Source organism: Glycine max, chromosome 13 (genome assembly GCF_000004515.6).
Source record: "Glycine max cultivar Williams 82 chromosome 13, Glycine_max_v4.0, whole genome shotgun sequence".
Lineage (NCBI taxonomy): Eukaryota > Viridiplantae > Streptophyta > Magnoliopsida > Fabales > Fabaceae > Glycine > Glycine max.
The window spans coordinates 14,904,497-14,923,792 of record NC_038249.2 but is presented as its reverse complement, the minus strand read 5'-3'; the positions used below and the strand labels follow the sequence as shown (position 1 = coordinate 14,923,792).

At 27.8% G+C, this 19,296-nt stretch overlaps 3 protein-coding genes across 3 annotated transcripts; all 3 read left to right on the top strand.

Moving 5' to 3' along the window:
• The first annotated feature begins 1,475 nt into the window (after positions 1-1,475).
• On the top strand, positions 1,476-2,315 carry LOC102667965 (plastidial pyruvate kinase 2). Its single transcript, XM_006595183.1, has one exon. It carries the CDS (start codon positions 1,476-1,478, stop codon positions 2,313-2,315), a length of 840 nt encoding a protein of 279 aa, XP_006595246.1.
• A 1,588-nt stretch (positions 2,316-3,903) lies between these two features.
• LOC100810259 (pectinesterase 31) lies at positions 3,904-7,784 on the top strand. Its single transcript, XM_003543786.5, has 6 exons — positions 3,904-4,221; positions 4,519-4,623; positions 5,112-5,189; positions 5,751-5,938; positions 6,769-6,942; positions 7,403-7,784. Exons 1-6 carry the CDS (start codon positions 3,979-3,981, stop codon positions 7,563-7,565), a joined length of 951 nt encoding a protein of 316 aa, XP_003543834.1. The 5' UTR covers positions 3,904-3,978; the 3' UTR covers positions 7,566-7,784.
• Positions 7,785-14,721: 6,937 nt separating this feature from the next.
• On the top strand, positions 14,722-16,341 carry LOC106794137 (uncharacterized). Its single transcript, XM_041008693.1, has 5 exons — positions 14,722-15,053; positions 15,137-15,226; positions 15,330-15,479; positions 15,817-16,017; positions 16,105-16,341. The coding sequence occupies exons 1-5, from the start codon at positions 14,895-14,897 to the stop codon at positions 16,207-16,209; spliced, it is 705 nt and encodes a 234-aa protein (XP_040864627.1). The 5' UTR covers positions 14,722-14,894; the 3' UTR covers positions 16,210-16,341.
• Positions 16,342-19,296: the final 2,955 nt, after the last annotated feature.

Genomic DNA, 19,296 nt, shown 5'->3' with positions numbered 1-19,296 from the left:
ATTAATTCGTCTCCCTTAAAGGGTCTTACAATTGTGTGATTATATAGTTCATCGCTCACAACTCAATATGTACAAAATCTCAATACATGTGTATCTTACAATTCAACACATATTTGATTTATTACATACACTCAATCTCAATCACAATGTTATAATCTCAACACAACATGTTATCACACCTCGTGAATCATATAAACATCACACAATATTAATATTTACATGTCACACAATATTTATGTATTAAATCAAACTATATTATTTTCAATTAAAAAGAGTTAATAAATAATTAAACTGAAAATGCATTGAAAGTATTTATCGTTGAATCTTAATATATTAATTTCCTTCAATTTAATTTTATTATTTGAACTATTAATTCCTAACTTATTTAACAATTTATGTACATGTGTGTGTGTGTTATAATCATCAACATGTAGTAAGCATATGAGACCAAAACATGACAAAAAACTTTTCCAACAATCTAATTCTCACGCTAATCTAGTAAATCTTGTCCAAAATATAAACAAATTATACAGAAATGCTTCTTATAACATGGGAAGTAAAACCTCTCAAACAATTTCACATAATCATATCAAATCAAAGAAATCAAAATTATAGGTTCAAAACACAAAAATACCAAGAACACTCAATTTTATCAACCAATTCGCATTAGGGCATCAATTGGCCAGTCAAACATAACAATCTCATGATTATAATAGTAAAGGCAGAATTACAATATAATAAACATCTCAAAATAAATTCCAATTTGATCATCTAATGATCCTACACATGTTCATTCTAACCTCAATTGTGATAAACTCATATCTTACCTCTAAGCGGTCTCACGTGTGTAGTATGATAGCAATAACAACAACTCTAGCGGTTCCCTAAGATTTCTCAAGCTTTTTCCTCTGGTTGTTGTGCTATAATTTCCAAGCATTAGAGAGAAGGAGAATGGATTGAAGCCTTAATTTTATTGTCTCTATGCGAGGGGCATTTCTCTCTCTACAATGAGTCTGGGGTCGTGGTTTTATTGGGACAAATTTGGGTGTATGCGGGAAAAAAGAGAGTTTTGGGAGAGGAAGAAGGGAGAACGAGTTTGGGAGGAAGAAGAAGTGTAGAAATGTATCATAAATGTAAAAACTCACCTAATATGTCTTTATTTATAACTAGGGTACTCGAAGCCTATTATTTACTCCATTTTTCTTTATTTTATAAAAAGAAACTTTATTTTACTCTTTCATTAAATAAATAACCAATCAAAACATCCCTTTATTTTCTAAAATATCGTTTTACTCTATTTATTTTCTAATACTATGAAATACTTATTTTAATTAACAAAAACCCTTTTCTCTCATTTATTTAATTTCTAAAAACTCTATTGAATTTTAAATAAAACTCTTTATTTATTTTAAAAAAACGGGGTGTTACAACTTCCACAACATCCTGCATTTCATGCTTCTGCTTATCCAAAAAGGATGTTGGATAAGAGAGTTGCAATTCTATTTTATGCCACATGGACATGTGTGCTATTTAGGAAAGGTGGTATGATGTCTATGACTATTAAGTCTAAGACTGAGGATTCTGTGAAATGTGACATTGTTGATGGAGGAGAGCTCAAGTCAAGGAGACTTTTGAATGTTAGAGAAAAAAGTGCAACATTGTCTTCAATCACTAAGAAGGATTGGGATGATATCACATTTGAAGTGGATAACAAAGTTTACTTCTATGTTGCTTCCTTTGTTAAGGATGCTGAATTTGTTCATGAACTAAAGAATTATTTGAAGAGTTGTGGTGTTGATATACATGTCATCGTAAAAATTGAAAGTGCAAACTCTATACCAAATTTGCATACAATTATCACTGCATCTGGTGGCACTATGGTTGTCAGAGGAGATCTTAGCGTTGAGCTCCCTATTGAAGAGGTTCCACTTTTGCAGGAAGAGATAATCAACTTGTGTCGTAACATAGGAAAGGCTATTATTGTGGCAACAAATATGCTAGGCAGCATGATTGTTCACCCAACTCCAACCAGAACAAAGGTATCAAATATAACAACTGTTGTTCGAGAAGGTTCTGATGGAATAATGTTGTCAGGAGAAACAACTCATGGAAAGTTCCTACTAAAAGTTGTGCAAGTAATGCACACAGTAGCATTGCAGACAAAAGCAACTATACTAGGTGGTAAAATTCCACCTAACATTGGTCAAGTGTTGAAGAACTACATGAGTGAGATGTTTGCCTACCACGCAACCATGATGTCTATCACCCTTGGAACCTCAATTATTGTCTTCATTGGAACGGGTTTCATGGCTTAAGTGGTGTTTCTTGACCACATACTTATTGTAATAGACAAAGTGGCTGCCACAAAAAATGGTCTTCCCCTCACACAAAACACCTTTGTTTGATAAGCTTGCATTTGAGAAGACACAATAAGCACTAGGTGGACATGTTCCTATCCTATTACTAAGAAACTTATGAAAGAGATTTGTTTCTCATAAATAAGAATTAACAGCCTTGTCCTGTATTTCATCCATTGTAGCAGTGGTGCTTATTGTTCTATATATATAGTGAGGGGTTTGAACTTGGTGCTCATTTGGCAGCTTGACCATAACTATCATCTTGAGGACAAAGTGTTTTTCGATGGCATAGGGGATGTTAGGAAGGGAATAATGGCTCGACAAGATACTACAAGAATAGGCACGAATGAGAGGCCCAAAAGGAAGATCAATCCACCAAGGCATCTAAAAGATTTCATTTAACAAATCCAGTTATTGGTAGTTGAGCTAGCTTGATAGCATTGGTTAGCTAGAAGATGTTGTCTACCTATTTCTGTCATTTTCCTTTCTATTATTTTTTGCATTTATGTTATTGTAGTATCTTGCACACAACATCCTAGTTATATGTATCGTGTAAGAAGGTAAATAAGAAATATAAACTCTTTTTCTCTTCTCCTTTGTGCTTTGGAGGCTTCCTAGACCGCAAATTTTAGGTCCCCTTGTTCTAAATTCCTAACACATTTTTATTACAAGTAAAAATATGTACTATATTTAATTTTGTCGATTTAGCACTTACCTAACTGCTCAAATTTACATTCAAGTAAATTTGATTTTGTTTATGTTTTATTATTTAAATTGGTAATTTCAACATATTGATGCAATTATTAGAGACCTAAAATAAAAATTAATCATTTATCATATACCTAAAATATTAAAACCTTTAAGGTATTATCAAGAAATGATATAATTAATTAAAATGTAAGAAAAACAATTAAATGTAAAAAAATTGAAGATTAATTGAATCAAAATTGCACAATTTGAAAAATTAAGAGACTAAATGTTTCTAATTTTGAATAAGAATATCAAAATTATCAATTAGATAAAATAAAGGAATCAAAGTTGTATTTTAGTCTAAAGAAAAAAAAATTAAAAATTTAAGTTGTCTACATCATTTAACTGAAAATTACATAAAGAATGAAATTTAGATGCAGTTTTTTAGGTATTAATTTGTAGTGTTATTTTTCAATAAGAATTAGAGCTTTGTCTTGATAAACTGCATAATGTAGTTTCCAATAAAGTTAAGTGATCAATATAGATTACTAGATGCAATTCAAATTCTAATTAGAGAAACATCAATTATAAAACTGTATTTAAATTTTGTCCTTTTCATAATAATTTAAATATAGTGAAAAAAGAAATAAGAACAAAAAAAGTAATGAAATAAATATGTAAGAATAACATTATAATTTAAGAATTTAATTATTATATATTGTCTGTCTAAAGTTTTTTATATTATTTATGGAATGTGTGACCTCTATAGTATCAATTTATTAGGTGTGCAGAGACATGTACGTATCAATTTATTGATAAGAAGAATCAATACGTAGCCCGAATATAATAGTAATGCAAATGGACACGATGCGTGCAACATGCAACGAATAAAGCAACGGTTATTGATAGTGGAGAGCTCGAATAGGTAACAATGGCAGCTCTTGTAATAACTGTGTCACAAGATGGAACCGGACAGTACAGGACGGTGCAGGAAGCCATAGATGCTGTGCCACTCGGCAACACTCGCCGGACGGTGATTAGGGTGTCCCCGGGAACCTACCGGCAGCCCCTCTACGTGGCAAAGACTAAGAACTTCATCACCCTCGTTGGTCTGCGCCCCGAGGACACTGTTCTCACTTGGAACAACACTGCCACCTCAATCCACCACCACCAGGTATGACATGCAACATGTTGCTCGAGAAATTATTACATGGTTTAGGACCATTACCTGATCATCGTCTCGGTCAATCTCCTGACACCTAATTAATTTTTTTTGTTTACAAACTACATTTAATAAAATTGGATTGTGTCACATGAAAATTAACGGAGACTATGGTGACCTAGAACCGTGCCATAATTTCTCCATGTTTTCTACCTTTGGGGAAGTGGGTTTGTGTCAAAATTCAAACTTGTTTTGTTGGTTGGTGGGGGTGAGTCATGAGTGGTGTGAGTTTTGTTGTTTTCTTTGCAGGATGCTAGGGTGATAGGGACTGGAACCTTTGGTTGTGGCACCATCATTGTGGAAGGGGGGGACTTTATTGCTGAGAATATTACCTTCGAGAATTCTTCCCCTCAGGTAATACGTGTCAACAAAGTTTAGGGCATATTTATTTGTTTTCATTTTAATAATTACAAAATTGACAGATTATTTCCATTTTCACGGATTGCTATACAAACATTTGAAAAAAGAAAATAATGGGCTTATATAGTAAAAACGTGAGAGGTGAGAAAAGTTAATCTTAGTCATATAATCATAAATGAATGATCAACATTCCCTTTGTAATTTGAAGGTCTTTTGGATGATTCCCTTTGTAATTTGAAGCTTCTCCTTTATGAGGGGTTTGCCGATTGCCAAAGATAGAAATCTATTGGCATTTGTTGTAACTAGTCTAAGATGTATGTGATTGTTATTTGTTATTAATTAGATGCTTTATTATTGTTGCTTTATGCATCTATAAACTACTTAGTAGTTAGTATCTTCATAATAAGCTTTATGCAGATAGCTTTTGACAGGCACAAAAACCTTATACGCTGTTTCTTTTGTTTCCTTCTTTCCTCCATCAGGGTGCAGGGCAAGCAGTAGCAGTTAGAGTAACAGTAGATCGTTGTGCTTTCTATAATTGCAGGTTCCTTGGATGGCAGGTACTTCACTCACTTCATATATTAATCAAGCGTTTAATTTTTACGCATTTCCAGTGTCATGTTTTTTTTTTACATTATCAACTAATTAGAAATTGCATTAGATTTGACTTTTAAAATAATTATTACAAAAATCAATAATCTTCCCATATATAAAAATCTATGATTAAATGATTTTGATCTGTCAGAATTCTAATTATGAAACTCTTTTAAACTTAACATACAACTAATTAGGCTTCTTAAAATAATTTATATGGTGATTTAGGCAGGTTGAATTGCTGAAAAGAATTCGATGACTCTCAAAGATTTCATCTTTGCATATGAAACTCTTTTAAAGTACATTGGTCAAGTGATTCCTTTGTTGGATATGGTGTCTTTGTGTAAGTCATAGTGTGCATGTATCCTTTATAGCCTGTTGTGTAAAAATAATGATATCTTCAATTAACAAGGTACCATGATTTGTAGACTTAGATGATTTTGTACACCATTTCCTGTTCTGTTTCATTTGAGGATAATCAAAGGAAGATAAGGTATTGATAAACTTTTTTCGTGATTATGTTGCAGGACACACTATATTTACATTATGGAATACAATATTTGAAAGATTGTTATATTGAAGGAAGTGTGGACTTCATATTTGGCAATAGTACTGCACTCTTGGAACATTGTCACATCCATTGCAAGTCCGCAGGGTTCATAACTGCTCAAAGCAGAAACTCTCCACAGGAAAAAACTGGTTATGTATTCCTCAGGTGTGTGATCATGTCTAGTATTTACAACCTTATCTTCTTCCAACATATTTTAGTCATTATAACATGTTCAACAAGGAAACACACATTTCCAAAGCATCATGTTTTCCCTACAACAATGTGAATTGGGGGGAAAATTATAGTGACTCTTGCTTTCTTTCCCAATTTCCAAGGCAGAATTTTTGGCTCTGGGCTCTTGTGATGTGAACTCAAGGTGTTAGGTGCTGAAGTTTATCCTGACTGTGTTTTGTTTATGATAAATGGTTCTGATCATTAGAGCTTGCTATTTTAAAAAATGATCATGCTTATAAAGAATATTGTAGAGTGGCTAGCAAATGTTTAGAAGTACGGGAAATATGGATCCATGAATTATAATTTTTTTAAATAAAAACAGAAATCCATGGTTTTTAAAGTTTAAACAAGAATCTATTTCCCTTGAAGCATGGAGATCTTATCCCTTTAAGAAGTCTATGAATTCAGAAATCCTATATTAGAATGTTCAATTGATTTTAGAGTAAATATAAACTTCAAGATGATAATAAGAGAAACAATTGCATATGTGAAGATAAAAATCTTTGAATCTCATACTACTTTCTTTGTATCACCTGACTTATTTACTTTTTTATCAAAGCAACTGCTTCCTTGTCATTTTTTCGCTCTTCTGCCTTTCACAATATTTGTTTGTTATGCTAATTACTTTGTTACAACTTTTAAGTCCTTTGAGACTTGGAATTGAATTGTCCACGAGTACTTTCATTACTGATTACAAATAAACATACATTTTCTTACGTTCTTAACATTTTGGTTCCTTACATTTTCGGGTGTCATTGCAGATGTGTTGTCACAGGTAATGGGGGAACTTCATATGCATATCTTGGAAGACCATGGAGACCTTTCGCAAGAGTGGTCTTTGCATTCACTTACATGGATCAATGTATAAAGCCTGCTGGCTGGAATAATTGGGGGAAAATTGAGAATGAAAAAACTGCTTGCTTCTATGAATACAGGTAATTTATTTTATCAGTTCTTTCATATCAAATAGTTGTAGGTACTGCATATATATATATATATATATATGACACAAATCTTCTTCATACTAAATCCATGGATCTGACTGCAATCAGTAGAAATTTAAGTTGAATGACAGTGAACTACAGTGTATATGTAAAAGAAAAATATATATTTTGTAACCAAAATATTCAAAAGTAAGTTTGATTTGAATATTTAATATATATAACTAAATTAAGTAAAGATAAGAGAATTTAATATATATATATATATATATATATATATATATATTCTAACCCGAACTTTAGAGGATTATAAAAACATTTAAGGCATAAGTTGAAAATTGAAAAAGTGGATAAAGTGTAATTTATCCTGCATTTAATTGAAATAATTTTCACCTGCCTTCAATGCAAAATTGTTGTTTATTGAGTTCAATAAGTTTGGTAATATATATAACAGGTGTTTTGGACCTGGTTGGTGTCCATCCCAACGAGTAAAATGGGCTAGAGAATTACAAGCTGAAGCAGCAGAGCAGTTTCTCATGCATAGCTTCATTGACCCAGAATCAGAGAGACCTTGGCTTGCTCAAAGAATGGCTCTGAAGATTCCATATTCTGCTTAAAAATTGTTGAGGACATTGGATTATAAGGTCCCAAACAAAGAGTTAATTAATTACATTGCTCGAGTGCTTGATGTCATGCTAATATCCAAATAAGGGAAAAATTGTTTTCCCAAGAAGTTCTAAGACACTAGTCAAGAAATATTTAATAAACCTACTTAAAAATATAAGTCTTAAATAATTTATATTTTTAATATAATAAATACTTTCTTTTTCGCTAAATATTTCTTTAATCACCGTAGTTAGAATTTTTTGACTTTCCGGAGAGACCTTAAAATATTTCCACAAGTTTTAATCTTTTAGGTCAATTATAATATTAATCTTGAATTTAAGATTTAGTCAGACTTAAAATTTTATTGTCTCTCCCCAATAATATATTTTTGCAATGATAAAATCCAAATATATTTTCTTGTTTGTTTAATATGGACTTTATCGACACTGGATAACATTTTCTAAGAAAATAAGCAAATTTGTATATTTCTATTAATTAAGGGCATGTCATGAATCACAAAGAAATATAGATACTTTAATATTGTAAAATCTATTTGACACGCTTTATTTTTTTATTTTTATAAAGTTATATCATTTATTATATTTATTATTCTTCCAAAAAAGTTATTCTATATATTTTCTCTTTTCTATTTATATTTCTGTACAGAAGTAAATGATAATTATAAAATGTCCACAAAACATTTTCCATCAGAAAATATTTATTATTTGGGAAATCATTTATCCTTGAGCGGATTTTATGACGAGTAATTTTTTTTTTTGAAAGGCTTATGACGAGTAAATTGACATTTGGGTCTTAAACTTGTATGTCATTTTCACTTTATTTCTTAAATAGAGGAAAATTAAAATAAGAAATAGATTGAAAACAAAATAGCAGTTTTGTAATTAACAGTGAAAAAATTGAAAATGAAAACTTAAATAAACAAGCCCTTAGGATTCGGTTTAAGAAGAATTTATAGGCATCAAAACAACAAATGACAGTTACAAGTAACATAATCTATCTATTTTATGTTTCGTAAACCTTATGAAGATTTTATGATTAAATAAAATTTAAATTAAATTTAAAATATTTTAATCATAATCTTTTATTTTTTTATTTTTGTCTATATTAATTCGAAATTAAATAAATTAAAATAAAAAATTTATTATTCTTTGTTTTTGTTTTAATATTTATTTTTATTTCTAATAAAAATAGAATTATATTGTATAATACTAATATATAGAGAGAGAATAATATGAAAGATTTTTATTATCATTTTAATCTGACTATTGAAATTAGTCATTTTCATAAAATAATCATTCTGATATGATCTTTTATATATACATATATATAATTAAATTTTACTTAAAAATTTTACAATTGTTAAATTAAAATTTAAACTCTGTAATAATAGTTTATTTAAATCAATATGATATAATATTATTGAAGGATTAAATAACTCACATTAGTTGTCTTTATTATAGAATTTATGCAAATATTTTTTTATACAACTACCAAAAATATAACATGATAAAATGTCTATTTATATCATTTATGCACATATTTAAAATATGTAACATCATTATAAATACAAATGTATTAAGTGTCATTTTTATATTATAAGATATAAATAGGTGTATTGAAAAAGGAATCTGAAAATTTTATTCAATAAATTTATATATTTTTAAGATATTACTATGTTTATTAAATAGATTAAGGGAAAAATAAAAAAAATGAAATCAAATAAAATTAAAATGTCCTAAACTAAAAAATATGTATGCTTACATATAACCATAAAGTGATGTTATTTTAAAAATATATTTCAACTATTATTTTAAGAGATATTATTGTTAAAAGAATTAAAAGGTTATTAAAAATTATGTGCTATATATATATATATATATATATATATATTAATAACTTTACAAAATTATATTTTTTATTACTTTTTTAATTTCTTACGATTAATTAGTTATTGTGTTTATATATGAGTATATTCTATTTTTAATTTAATTTTATAAAAATCTATAATAATAATAATAATTTTTACTCTTATTATTTTTTTCAAATGAAAAAATATTTAATGAATATTTTATTTTAAAATTTAATATTTACAAAAAATATTTAAAAATTCTTATTTATAAGCACACAGAATTCAATTACATGTAAACATAAAATTCACAGTAAAAAAATAATACTCAAATCTAAATAACTATAAATCTATATTTTTTAATTATACATTTCATATACTTTTCACATCAATTTTATTTCTTGGAGAATGAACAAATCAAAATAAATTTCATTAGACTTAATATTTTTTAATATAATATTTTCTCAATTAAAAATATGATTAATTATCTTTCTCAAATTTGATATAAGTATATTTAATATTCTACTAAATATTTTAAAATTTAATTTTATTAATATACACATATTTTTTTATATAAATTTAAAGAATATATAGTAGTATTCTATTATAAAGAATCGGTTACTTTTTTTTTCCGTTAAAGAACCGGTTACTTAAAGAAAAACATATTGAAAAGAAAAATAACAGATGAGCTAAACATGTGCAAATAAAGACAAACTTTCTGACAACTAATAAAGAAAAATAGGGATTACATTTTTTTTAAAAAAGAAACATATTCACTTTTAAATTATACCATGAGACTATTATCCTGCATTAATTTAAACTAATGTTTTTTTATTACATAAACATTTTAATAATTTATTTTGAAGCATTTATTATGATATTATTATATTTTATATACTTATTTTTATTTGTACTAATTTATTAACATATAGTAGTCTTTTTTCTCTTTTTTTCTTATGTTGGTTTTGCTTCTTTTTTTTTTATCTCTTGTGACACACACAAAAAAATTCTCTGCAATACGGGATTTTTATCTAGTAATATCATAATCGAGGGACATAAATGGAATATTTTACAAGACTTGAAGCTTGATCATTATAGTATTTTGATGTCATTAATAATTTGTGAAGTTATAATCGTACTTACTATCCACGATTCAGGTTCAATCATTCTGTATATTAATTGAAGGGTACAAAATGACTCCCTTCCTATTAATATTTTATTCTACATTAAATATTAATATGAATATGAATTTTCTTCTCCTTAAAAATGAAAGACGATAATAAAGAATTTATAATAATCATGCATTCATCCCGTACTTAATTATCCGAGTTAGATTCATTCCATTGGTATAAATATGAATTTAATTTACTCCAGTCAATTTTTTTACTTTATTCGTAAAATACAGTTTCCCGTATACTTATTACTAAGATTTAGTTATTTTATCACGTCATTCTCTTGATGAATAGTAAGATAAATTTCTATTACACTCACTACTTATCTATAAAAAAAAATTAAGAGAAGAACTGCTTATCTAAATTAAACTCATATAAATAGAAATATTAATTTACACAGATATCTGGCATTCTTTTTTACAAAATGATTATATCTTGCGTTGATACAGTGAAAAATTGAAAATGAAAACTTAAATAAACAAGCCCTTAGGATTCGGTTTAAGAAGAATTTATAGGCATCAAAACAACAAATGACAGTTACAAGTAACATAATCTATCTATTTTATGTTTCGTAAACCTTATGAAGATTTTATGATTAAATAAAATTTAAATTTAAATTTAAAATATTTTAATCATAATCTTTTATTTTTTATTTTTGTCTATATTAATTCGAAATTAAATAAATTAAAATAAAAAATTTATTATTCTTTGTTTTTGTTTTAATATTTATTTTATTTCTAATAAAAAATAGAATTATATTATGTATAATACTAATATATAGAGAGAGAATAATATGAAAGATTTTTATTATCATTTTAATCTGACTATTGAAATTAGTCATTTTCATAAAATAATCATTCTGATATGATCTTTATATATACATATATATAATTAAATTTTACTTAAAAATTTTACAATGTTAAATTAAAATTTAAACTCTGTAATAATAGTTTATTTAAATCAATATGATATAATATTATTGAAGGATTAAATAACTCACATTAGTTGTCTTTATTATAGAATTTATGCAAATATTTTTTTATACAACTACCAAAAATATAACATGATAAAATGTCTATTTATATCATTTATGCACATATTTAAAATATGTAACATCATTATAAATACAAATGTATTAAGTGTCATTTTTATATTATAAGATATAAATAGGTGTATTGAAAAAGGAATCTGAAAATTTTATTCAATAAATTTATATATTTTTAAGATATTACTATGTTTATTAAATAGATTAAGGGAAAAATAAAAAAAATGAAATCAAATAAAATTAAAATGTCCTAAACTAAAAAATATGTATGCTTACATATAACCATAAAGTGATGTTATTTTAAAAATATATTTCAACTATTATTTTAAGAGATATTATTGTTAAAAGAATTAAAAGGTTATTAAAAATTATGTGCTATATATATATATATATATATATATATTAATAACTTTACAAAAATTATATTTTTTATTACTTTTTTAATTTCTTACGATTAATTAGTTATTGTGTTTATATATGAGTATATTCTATTTTTAATTTAATTTTATAAAAATCTATAATAATAATAATAATTTTTACTCTTATTATTTTTTTCAAATGAAAAAATATTTAATGAATATTTTATTTTAAAATTTAATATTTACAAAAAATATTTAAAAATTCTTATTTATAAGCACACAGAATTCAATTACATGTAAACATAAAATTCACAGTAAAAAAATAATACTCAAATCTAAATAACTATAAATCTATATTTTTTAATTATACATTTCATATACTTTTCACATCAATTTTATTTCTTGGAGAATGAACAAATCAAAATAAATTTCATTAGACTTAATATTTTTTAATATAATATTTTCTCAATTAAAAATATGATTAATTATCTTTCTCAAATTTGATATAAGTATATTTAATATTCTACTAAATATTTTAAAATTTAATTTTATTAATATACACATATTTTTTTATATAAATTTAAAGAATATATAGTAGTATTCTATTATAAAGAATCGGTTACTTTTTTTTTCCGTTAAAGAACCGGTTACTTAAAGAAAAACATATTGAAAAGAAAAATAACAGATGAGCTAAACATGTGCAAATAAAGACAAACTTTCTGACAACTAATAAAGAAAAATAGGGATTACATTTTTTTTAAAAAAAGAAACATATTCACTTTTAAATTATACCATGAGACTATTATCCTGCATTAATTTAAACTAATGTTTTTTATTACATAAACATTTTAATAATTTATTTTGAAGCATTTATTATGATATTATTATATTTTATATACTTATTTTTATTTGTACTAATTTATTAACAATATAGTAGTCTTTTTTCTCTTTTTTTTCTTATGTTGGTTTTGCTTCTTTTTTTTTTATCTCTTGTGACACACACAAAAAAATTCTCTGCAATACGGGATTTTTATCTAGTAATATCATAATCGAGGGACATAAATGGAATATTTTACAAGACTTGAAGCTTGATCATTATAGTATTTTGATGTCATTAATAATTTGTGAAGTTATAATCGTACTTACTATCCACGATTCAGGTTCAATCATTCTGTATATTAATTGAAGGGTACAAAATGACTCCCTTCCTATTAATATTTTATTCTACATTAAATATTAATATGAATATGAATTTTCTTCTCCTTAAAAATGAAAGACGATAATAAAGAATTTATAATAATCATGCATTCATCCCGTACTTAATTATCCGAGTTAGATTCATTCCATTGGTATAAATATGAATTTAATTTACTCCAGTCAATTTTTTTACTTTATTCGTAAAATACAGTTTCCCGTATACTTATTACTAAGATTTAGTTATTTTATCACGTCATTCTCTTGATGAATAGTAAGATAAATTTCTATTACACTCACTACTTATCTATAAAAAAAAATTAAGAGGAAGAACTGCTTATCTAAATTAAACTCATATAAATAGAAATATTAATTTACACAGATATCTGGCATTCTTTTTTACAAAATGATTATATCTTGCGTTGATGCTAATGTTTTTGGAGTTTTGTGGGCTTGCGTCTAGATATTCTAAACTTATTGCCCAACATAGTTTGCCAAATATCTTACTTTCATTTGCTTGCCATTTGTTGTTGCCGACACGCAAGAACACTAACATTCAAGTCATCAGCCCCAAAACCAAATTAGGGTTTCCCGGACCACATATTTCCTTCTAGAGTGGTGCTATTTAATAAGAAAATTAGCTATATACCAATTCATACGAATTTACAAATATCCAATAAAAAAAGTTATTGCTAACATTCAGGTAGGATAGAGAATGGAAATTGTCTCCAATAATATATATAGAATTATTGGCTTATATATATGTACTGATTTTCATTTTCCTTCCACTAAATCGGCTACGTGGACCACAAATTAGGCAGACATTTTAAAAGCAAACTGTTATCTTACTTGCAAGCTTTTGTTGCCATTTTAGCAAAGGGAAGTGATCCCTTAACCAATCCGTAAGTAATTCTGAAAAGTCTTAGTTAACATTTTCTTAAGTATTGAAGTCACACACTCTGAATATTATATATATAACGAGTAATTCGGTATGACTAATTATAGTATATGTTATACTCCTTAAACACAGCCAAAAAAAATTATTTTTATGTAGATATGATGTTTATGAAATTGACTTGTGTGTATGAAATAACAGCAGAAAGAATACATTTATATGTCCCTTTTACCAACTCATTAAATAAATTTTAGTATTTTGAGACATTAATTTTGACTTTGGTCTAGGGACACAAGTTCCAAAAAACAAGCAAGTTACAAGAAAGATAATTATATATGTCTTTTTTATCAAAGGTAATTCAGTTAGTTAAATAAAAGACATGAATTATTATAAATTTTTTAACATTTATCTTTAATTTTTATGAATAAAAAAAAATATAGCATGTCCCCCGGAGTTGATCTGTGACTTCCAAGGTCCTAAGGTAGCAACCTTACATTGTACGCACTAAGTATTGACCTTGGATTCGTTCAAAAATAATTAATTTAAAAAGATAATGATCACTAGAATATTAATTGTATCCCATTATTTTATTACAGTATATTCTTTGCCTAAATAAACTTATGATTAATTAGGATTACAAAACGAATTGAAACTAGCCCAATTTAGTTAAATGCCATGAATACATATATATGAGATATACACATTAACAAAGGAAAATAGTGTACCAATAGAATACCGTGCTCTATTGAGAAGGCATCTGATTTATAAAGCTAGGTAGATATATTCAGCGTCAAGTGTCAACTATATTATGGCAAGCCTTCTCATGATTCCTTGCCAGCATCTATTGCTAAAGAAGTTGCAAAGGCATTGTCATAGAAAGGCAGCATCAAACTCCATTAGGAGTGAGAAAACTTCCTCATTCAGTTTCAGAAGCAATGCCAATGTTCCTTTTCATGAATTGCCTGGGGTATATCACATTCTCACCCTCTCCATCCTTCCCTTCTATGATATTGATGGTGAATGTAACATATATGTTAATGCTCTTTTCAGGCTTCCTTTGATCAATACATGGATGACAAGCACAGAGTGCTAAGAGCTGTGTTTTCTGATGACAAAGGAACAACTAAACAGCTCAATGAGGTACTTACTTGCACATGTTTCCCTCATAATCTAGAATGGGAAAGAAACTAGGGAATATTTCCCTGTTATCTAACAGTGCTTGTGGTGTTATGTATGTGTGCAGGAAGAGTGGAGGATCAAAATGCCTCCCATACAATGCTTATTTTTGAGTGTCAATCCAACAGCAGATGTCAGGTTAACATTCAGGTCTAATGGAGAAGATTATCCACCTGAAATTCCTCATCATGTCCCCAAAGTTCTTGAGCTTCACTTTGTAAGCATTTCCATTGTAACATATAGGTTCTGTTTCGATATATAAACTTGTCACTAATTAAGGACAGAGAAGAAAATTCGAAGGTAAAATAAATTAAGCTTCTCCCAGAAGTTAAAATCAACTTTTGGAAAAACTAAATAAAAGAATTTCCATAAATTAATTTATATATAAGTTAATTTTAACTTATGAAAAAGTTTAATTTATTTTACTTTCATATTTTTTTTCTTCTGGAAGTACTTGTTTAAAAGAGTATCCAAATAGGGTCATATAGCATGGTCACTTTGTAACTTGTTTCATTTTTATTAAACTTTGTTGGGATAATCATTTTCTTTGGCAGATAAGGTGGGAGCTACAGGGCCTGAATAGCTTCTACAAGGATCCTTACCAAATCAGCATAGATGTTAGAGGTTCTTTATACCCAGAAAGGAAGGGAAAACATAGTTGGCTCAAGAATCAAATGGTGATGACGATAACCTTTTGTGCTTCTCCAGCAATAGCTTTCATTCCTGAAAATGTCTTACAAGATGCCATAGAGCTGGTTAGATTGACTTTGCTCACTTCCTTAGTTCCTTTCTTCTAAGTTTGTTTAAACCAAATTATTGATGACTTGCTGATTAATTAACAGATTTTCAAAACAGTGTGGGATGAAATGAAGCATGAATTCCATGGTAGACTATTGGAAGATTATAACAGGTTCAAGAGAAACAAATCCAAGAAGAACTCTGTATAAACTTGGTTTTTCATTGTAATTGTTAACAACTTGTTGATAGCAACAACATATCAATTATGATTAATTGTCATGATTCTTTGAAAAGGAAAATATGATCTTTTTTTATTAATAAATGTTAGGTGTTGGTTTTCAGTTTGTACTTTGTTCCAAGGATGAATCTTTTTTTTTTTTAACGTTTTTATGACTTTAAATTCTATCTTGTGTTAGCGAACCAATTAAAAATGTGATAGATATGATTTTTAACGTAATTTGTGATTAGATGACTTTTAAGCCTATTTTTTCCACTTTTTCTTATTTTAACAAAATAATAATTTGAATTTTAATAACAACAACTCACAAGGTGTTTTATAGAATATGAAAGGAAAAACGTAGAGATGAAATAAATAGAAATACTTTGGAGTGTTGGTCAATAGTTTTCTGTTTAGTTCAAATATACAAGCAACATATATAGTAAGATGGTTCTTAATTTCTTTTTCTTGCTTTATACAGTTTGACAAGCAACAAATTTGATTAGTTAATTTTGCTGGATATGTTCTGAAAATCGTTAGACTACAACTAAACGATAAAAAGATCAACTACCACTCTTCCAAACAGGACGTGTCAATGCATATCGTGTGGTTTTCAAAAGACGTTTCTGTTTTGATTTTCTTTCTAACACGTTTTTATTTTGATTTTCTTTCAAACTTCAAAATTGAAAACATGCTAAGGTGCATGCACTGGTTACATAGGCTGTGTTATATGTCACTTAGAAATACGATATAAATACTTCTTTTAAGAGTTAGATAAATTATTTGAGTTAAACTCAATCCATTAGATAAATTATGATATCGATCCCAACGTTGTTCAATGCTTTCGAGATATTAAAATTGTCCATTTTAATGTTTTAAGTTTGATTTGATAATTACCCCACCTACCTTCAATAATAATAATAATAATCAAAAGAAAGGCAATGAATAGAATAGTATTGAATTTGTTTGACTGAAAAAATTGTACTAAAATATAGTATTTTTATAGTTCAAAATAAATATATAATTGTTAGTTTATGAAAAAAAAATACTGTAAAATTTAAACATGAGAGGGTTGGGTTTGCGCATTCCGGTTTTGTTTTCTTCTTCTGCAATAAGGAGCATTAAATATAGATATAGATATTTGCTAAATTCGAAAACAATGCCTCTAGGGGATAAGGAAATATCTTAGGATCTTCTTATAATGTCTGCCTTAATTGTAAAATTTGTCTCTTTGTTTTACCTATTATATTAAATCAGTCTTTTTATTTTTTAATTTACTATTTAAGTATCCTTATATCTTAAAATACACTATTTTAGAGTTAATTTCAACTATTGAATAACCATTAAATTTTCAAACTAGAAAGTTAATCATTGAAGTAAGAAGTACACTCTTTTACCACTACACCTAAATATTCATTTGAATATTTAGTGCAAAATACAATATTAATATAAATTTTATGCAAAAATAGTTCAAAATTCAAATTTTATTCTTTTTTAATTTATTATATTTTTATAATCTTATAATTATCTTTTAAAATATAATATTAAATTATATTTTTACATAAACTAGAATATGTATATTGTCCATTGGTTAACTACAAGTATAACTAAAAAGAATTAACTATAAAGCAAAGAACATGAAGGTTGAGAAAACAAACACTCAAAATTGTGAGATGGTGTTGTGGTGATTTAAGGAACGTGTTAAGGGCTCTACTTGCCAAAACTTCTCTTGAAGTAATCTTAATGGATTTTTCTCTTCTCAACATTAATATGGTTATTACCCGCATTTATGTTAGTGTTGGTCGGCAAGTGTACCGATTCGCTCAGGTAGTATAAAACAGTAAGACCGAGTATCGTATCCTCAAGGAATTTGTTTCACTCAGACATTGTACATTCAGTATGCAAACATTTGTATTGATTAAAAGCAGAGTAAATATCAAGTTGGATTCTGGACTAAAATCTATTTGAACATAAATTAAATATCTAAATTATGAAGGTGAAAACTATCAAGTAAAAAGCGTTGGGTCGTTCTACTGAATTTCCCTTGATGTTAATATGTATTTTTCTCTATTTAACGTTATCCTAGTGTTCTTATGCTAAGAAACTACTCAAACCAAGATCCTTCTAGTGAATGAGTCTAACTCTCTTTAAACTTTGTCCTTGATCCCTCAACAAACTTAGTCTAAAAGAGTTGCATTAAGTCTACAACATAAAATGGACTAGATCACTGCACTCCATTCCTAGACATACAGATTTCTAGCTTGCTCTACCAAGTTCTAAGGATTTAAAGCATTTCCCAATGCTAAAAATCCTAACTATACATACAAATGGGTGATCAAGCCACAAGCATGTAAAATAACCATAGATAGAAGTAATGAACACATAAAAATAACATTAAATAGATAGTGAAAGAATGTTACATAAAGGTTTTCAGCAGAACTCCCCAACAAAGAGGCTTAGCCTTCCATTACAAGCAATGCAATCTCATAATACAAGGAAGGAATAGCTTTGAGTGAAAGAAAATGGCAAAAGATGGTTGAGGATGTCTCCTACAACCTCTAAACCCTAAACTTCACTCCTTCTAACCTAAGCTCTCTCTGATGCTCTCTTTCTATCTTCTCTGCTTCCTCTAATGCGCTCCTTCTTTAAATTCTGCCAACCTCAGTGTTATAAAGGCTCTTGGACCTTTCAACTTCCGAAGGCTCGCTTAGCGAGACTGGCTCGCTAAGTGAGAGTAAGCGAATTTTGACTTAATGAGACTGAGCGTGCTAAGCGCGAGAAGAGACAACGTCCTCGCTGAACAGGCTGGCCGCGCCCTGGGCGAGCACATCTCTGACTTATCCTCTTCTAGGATTTCCCAACCCATTAAGCAAGTTGTATGCCTCGCTAAGCGGATGCCACTCACTGAGCGAATCTGTCTCGCTGAGCGAGTCATCAACTACTTGAACCTTCTCTTCTTTGGCCTGAAACTGAGTTGGATTCACCATTAACACACAATGGGAGTATCTACTCTATAAAATCACACTAAACATAAAAATATGTACAATTCCTACAAAAAGAACCATAAATTAGAGGTAAA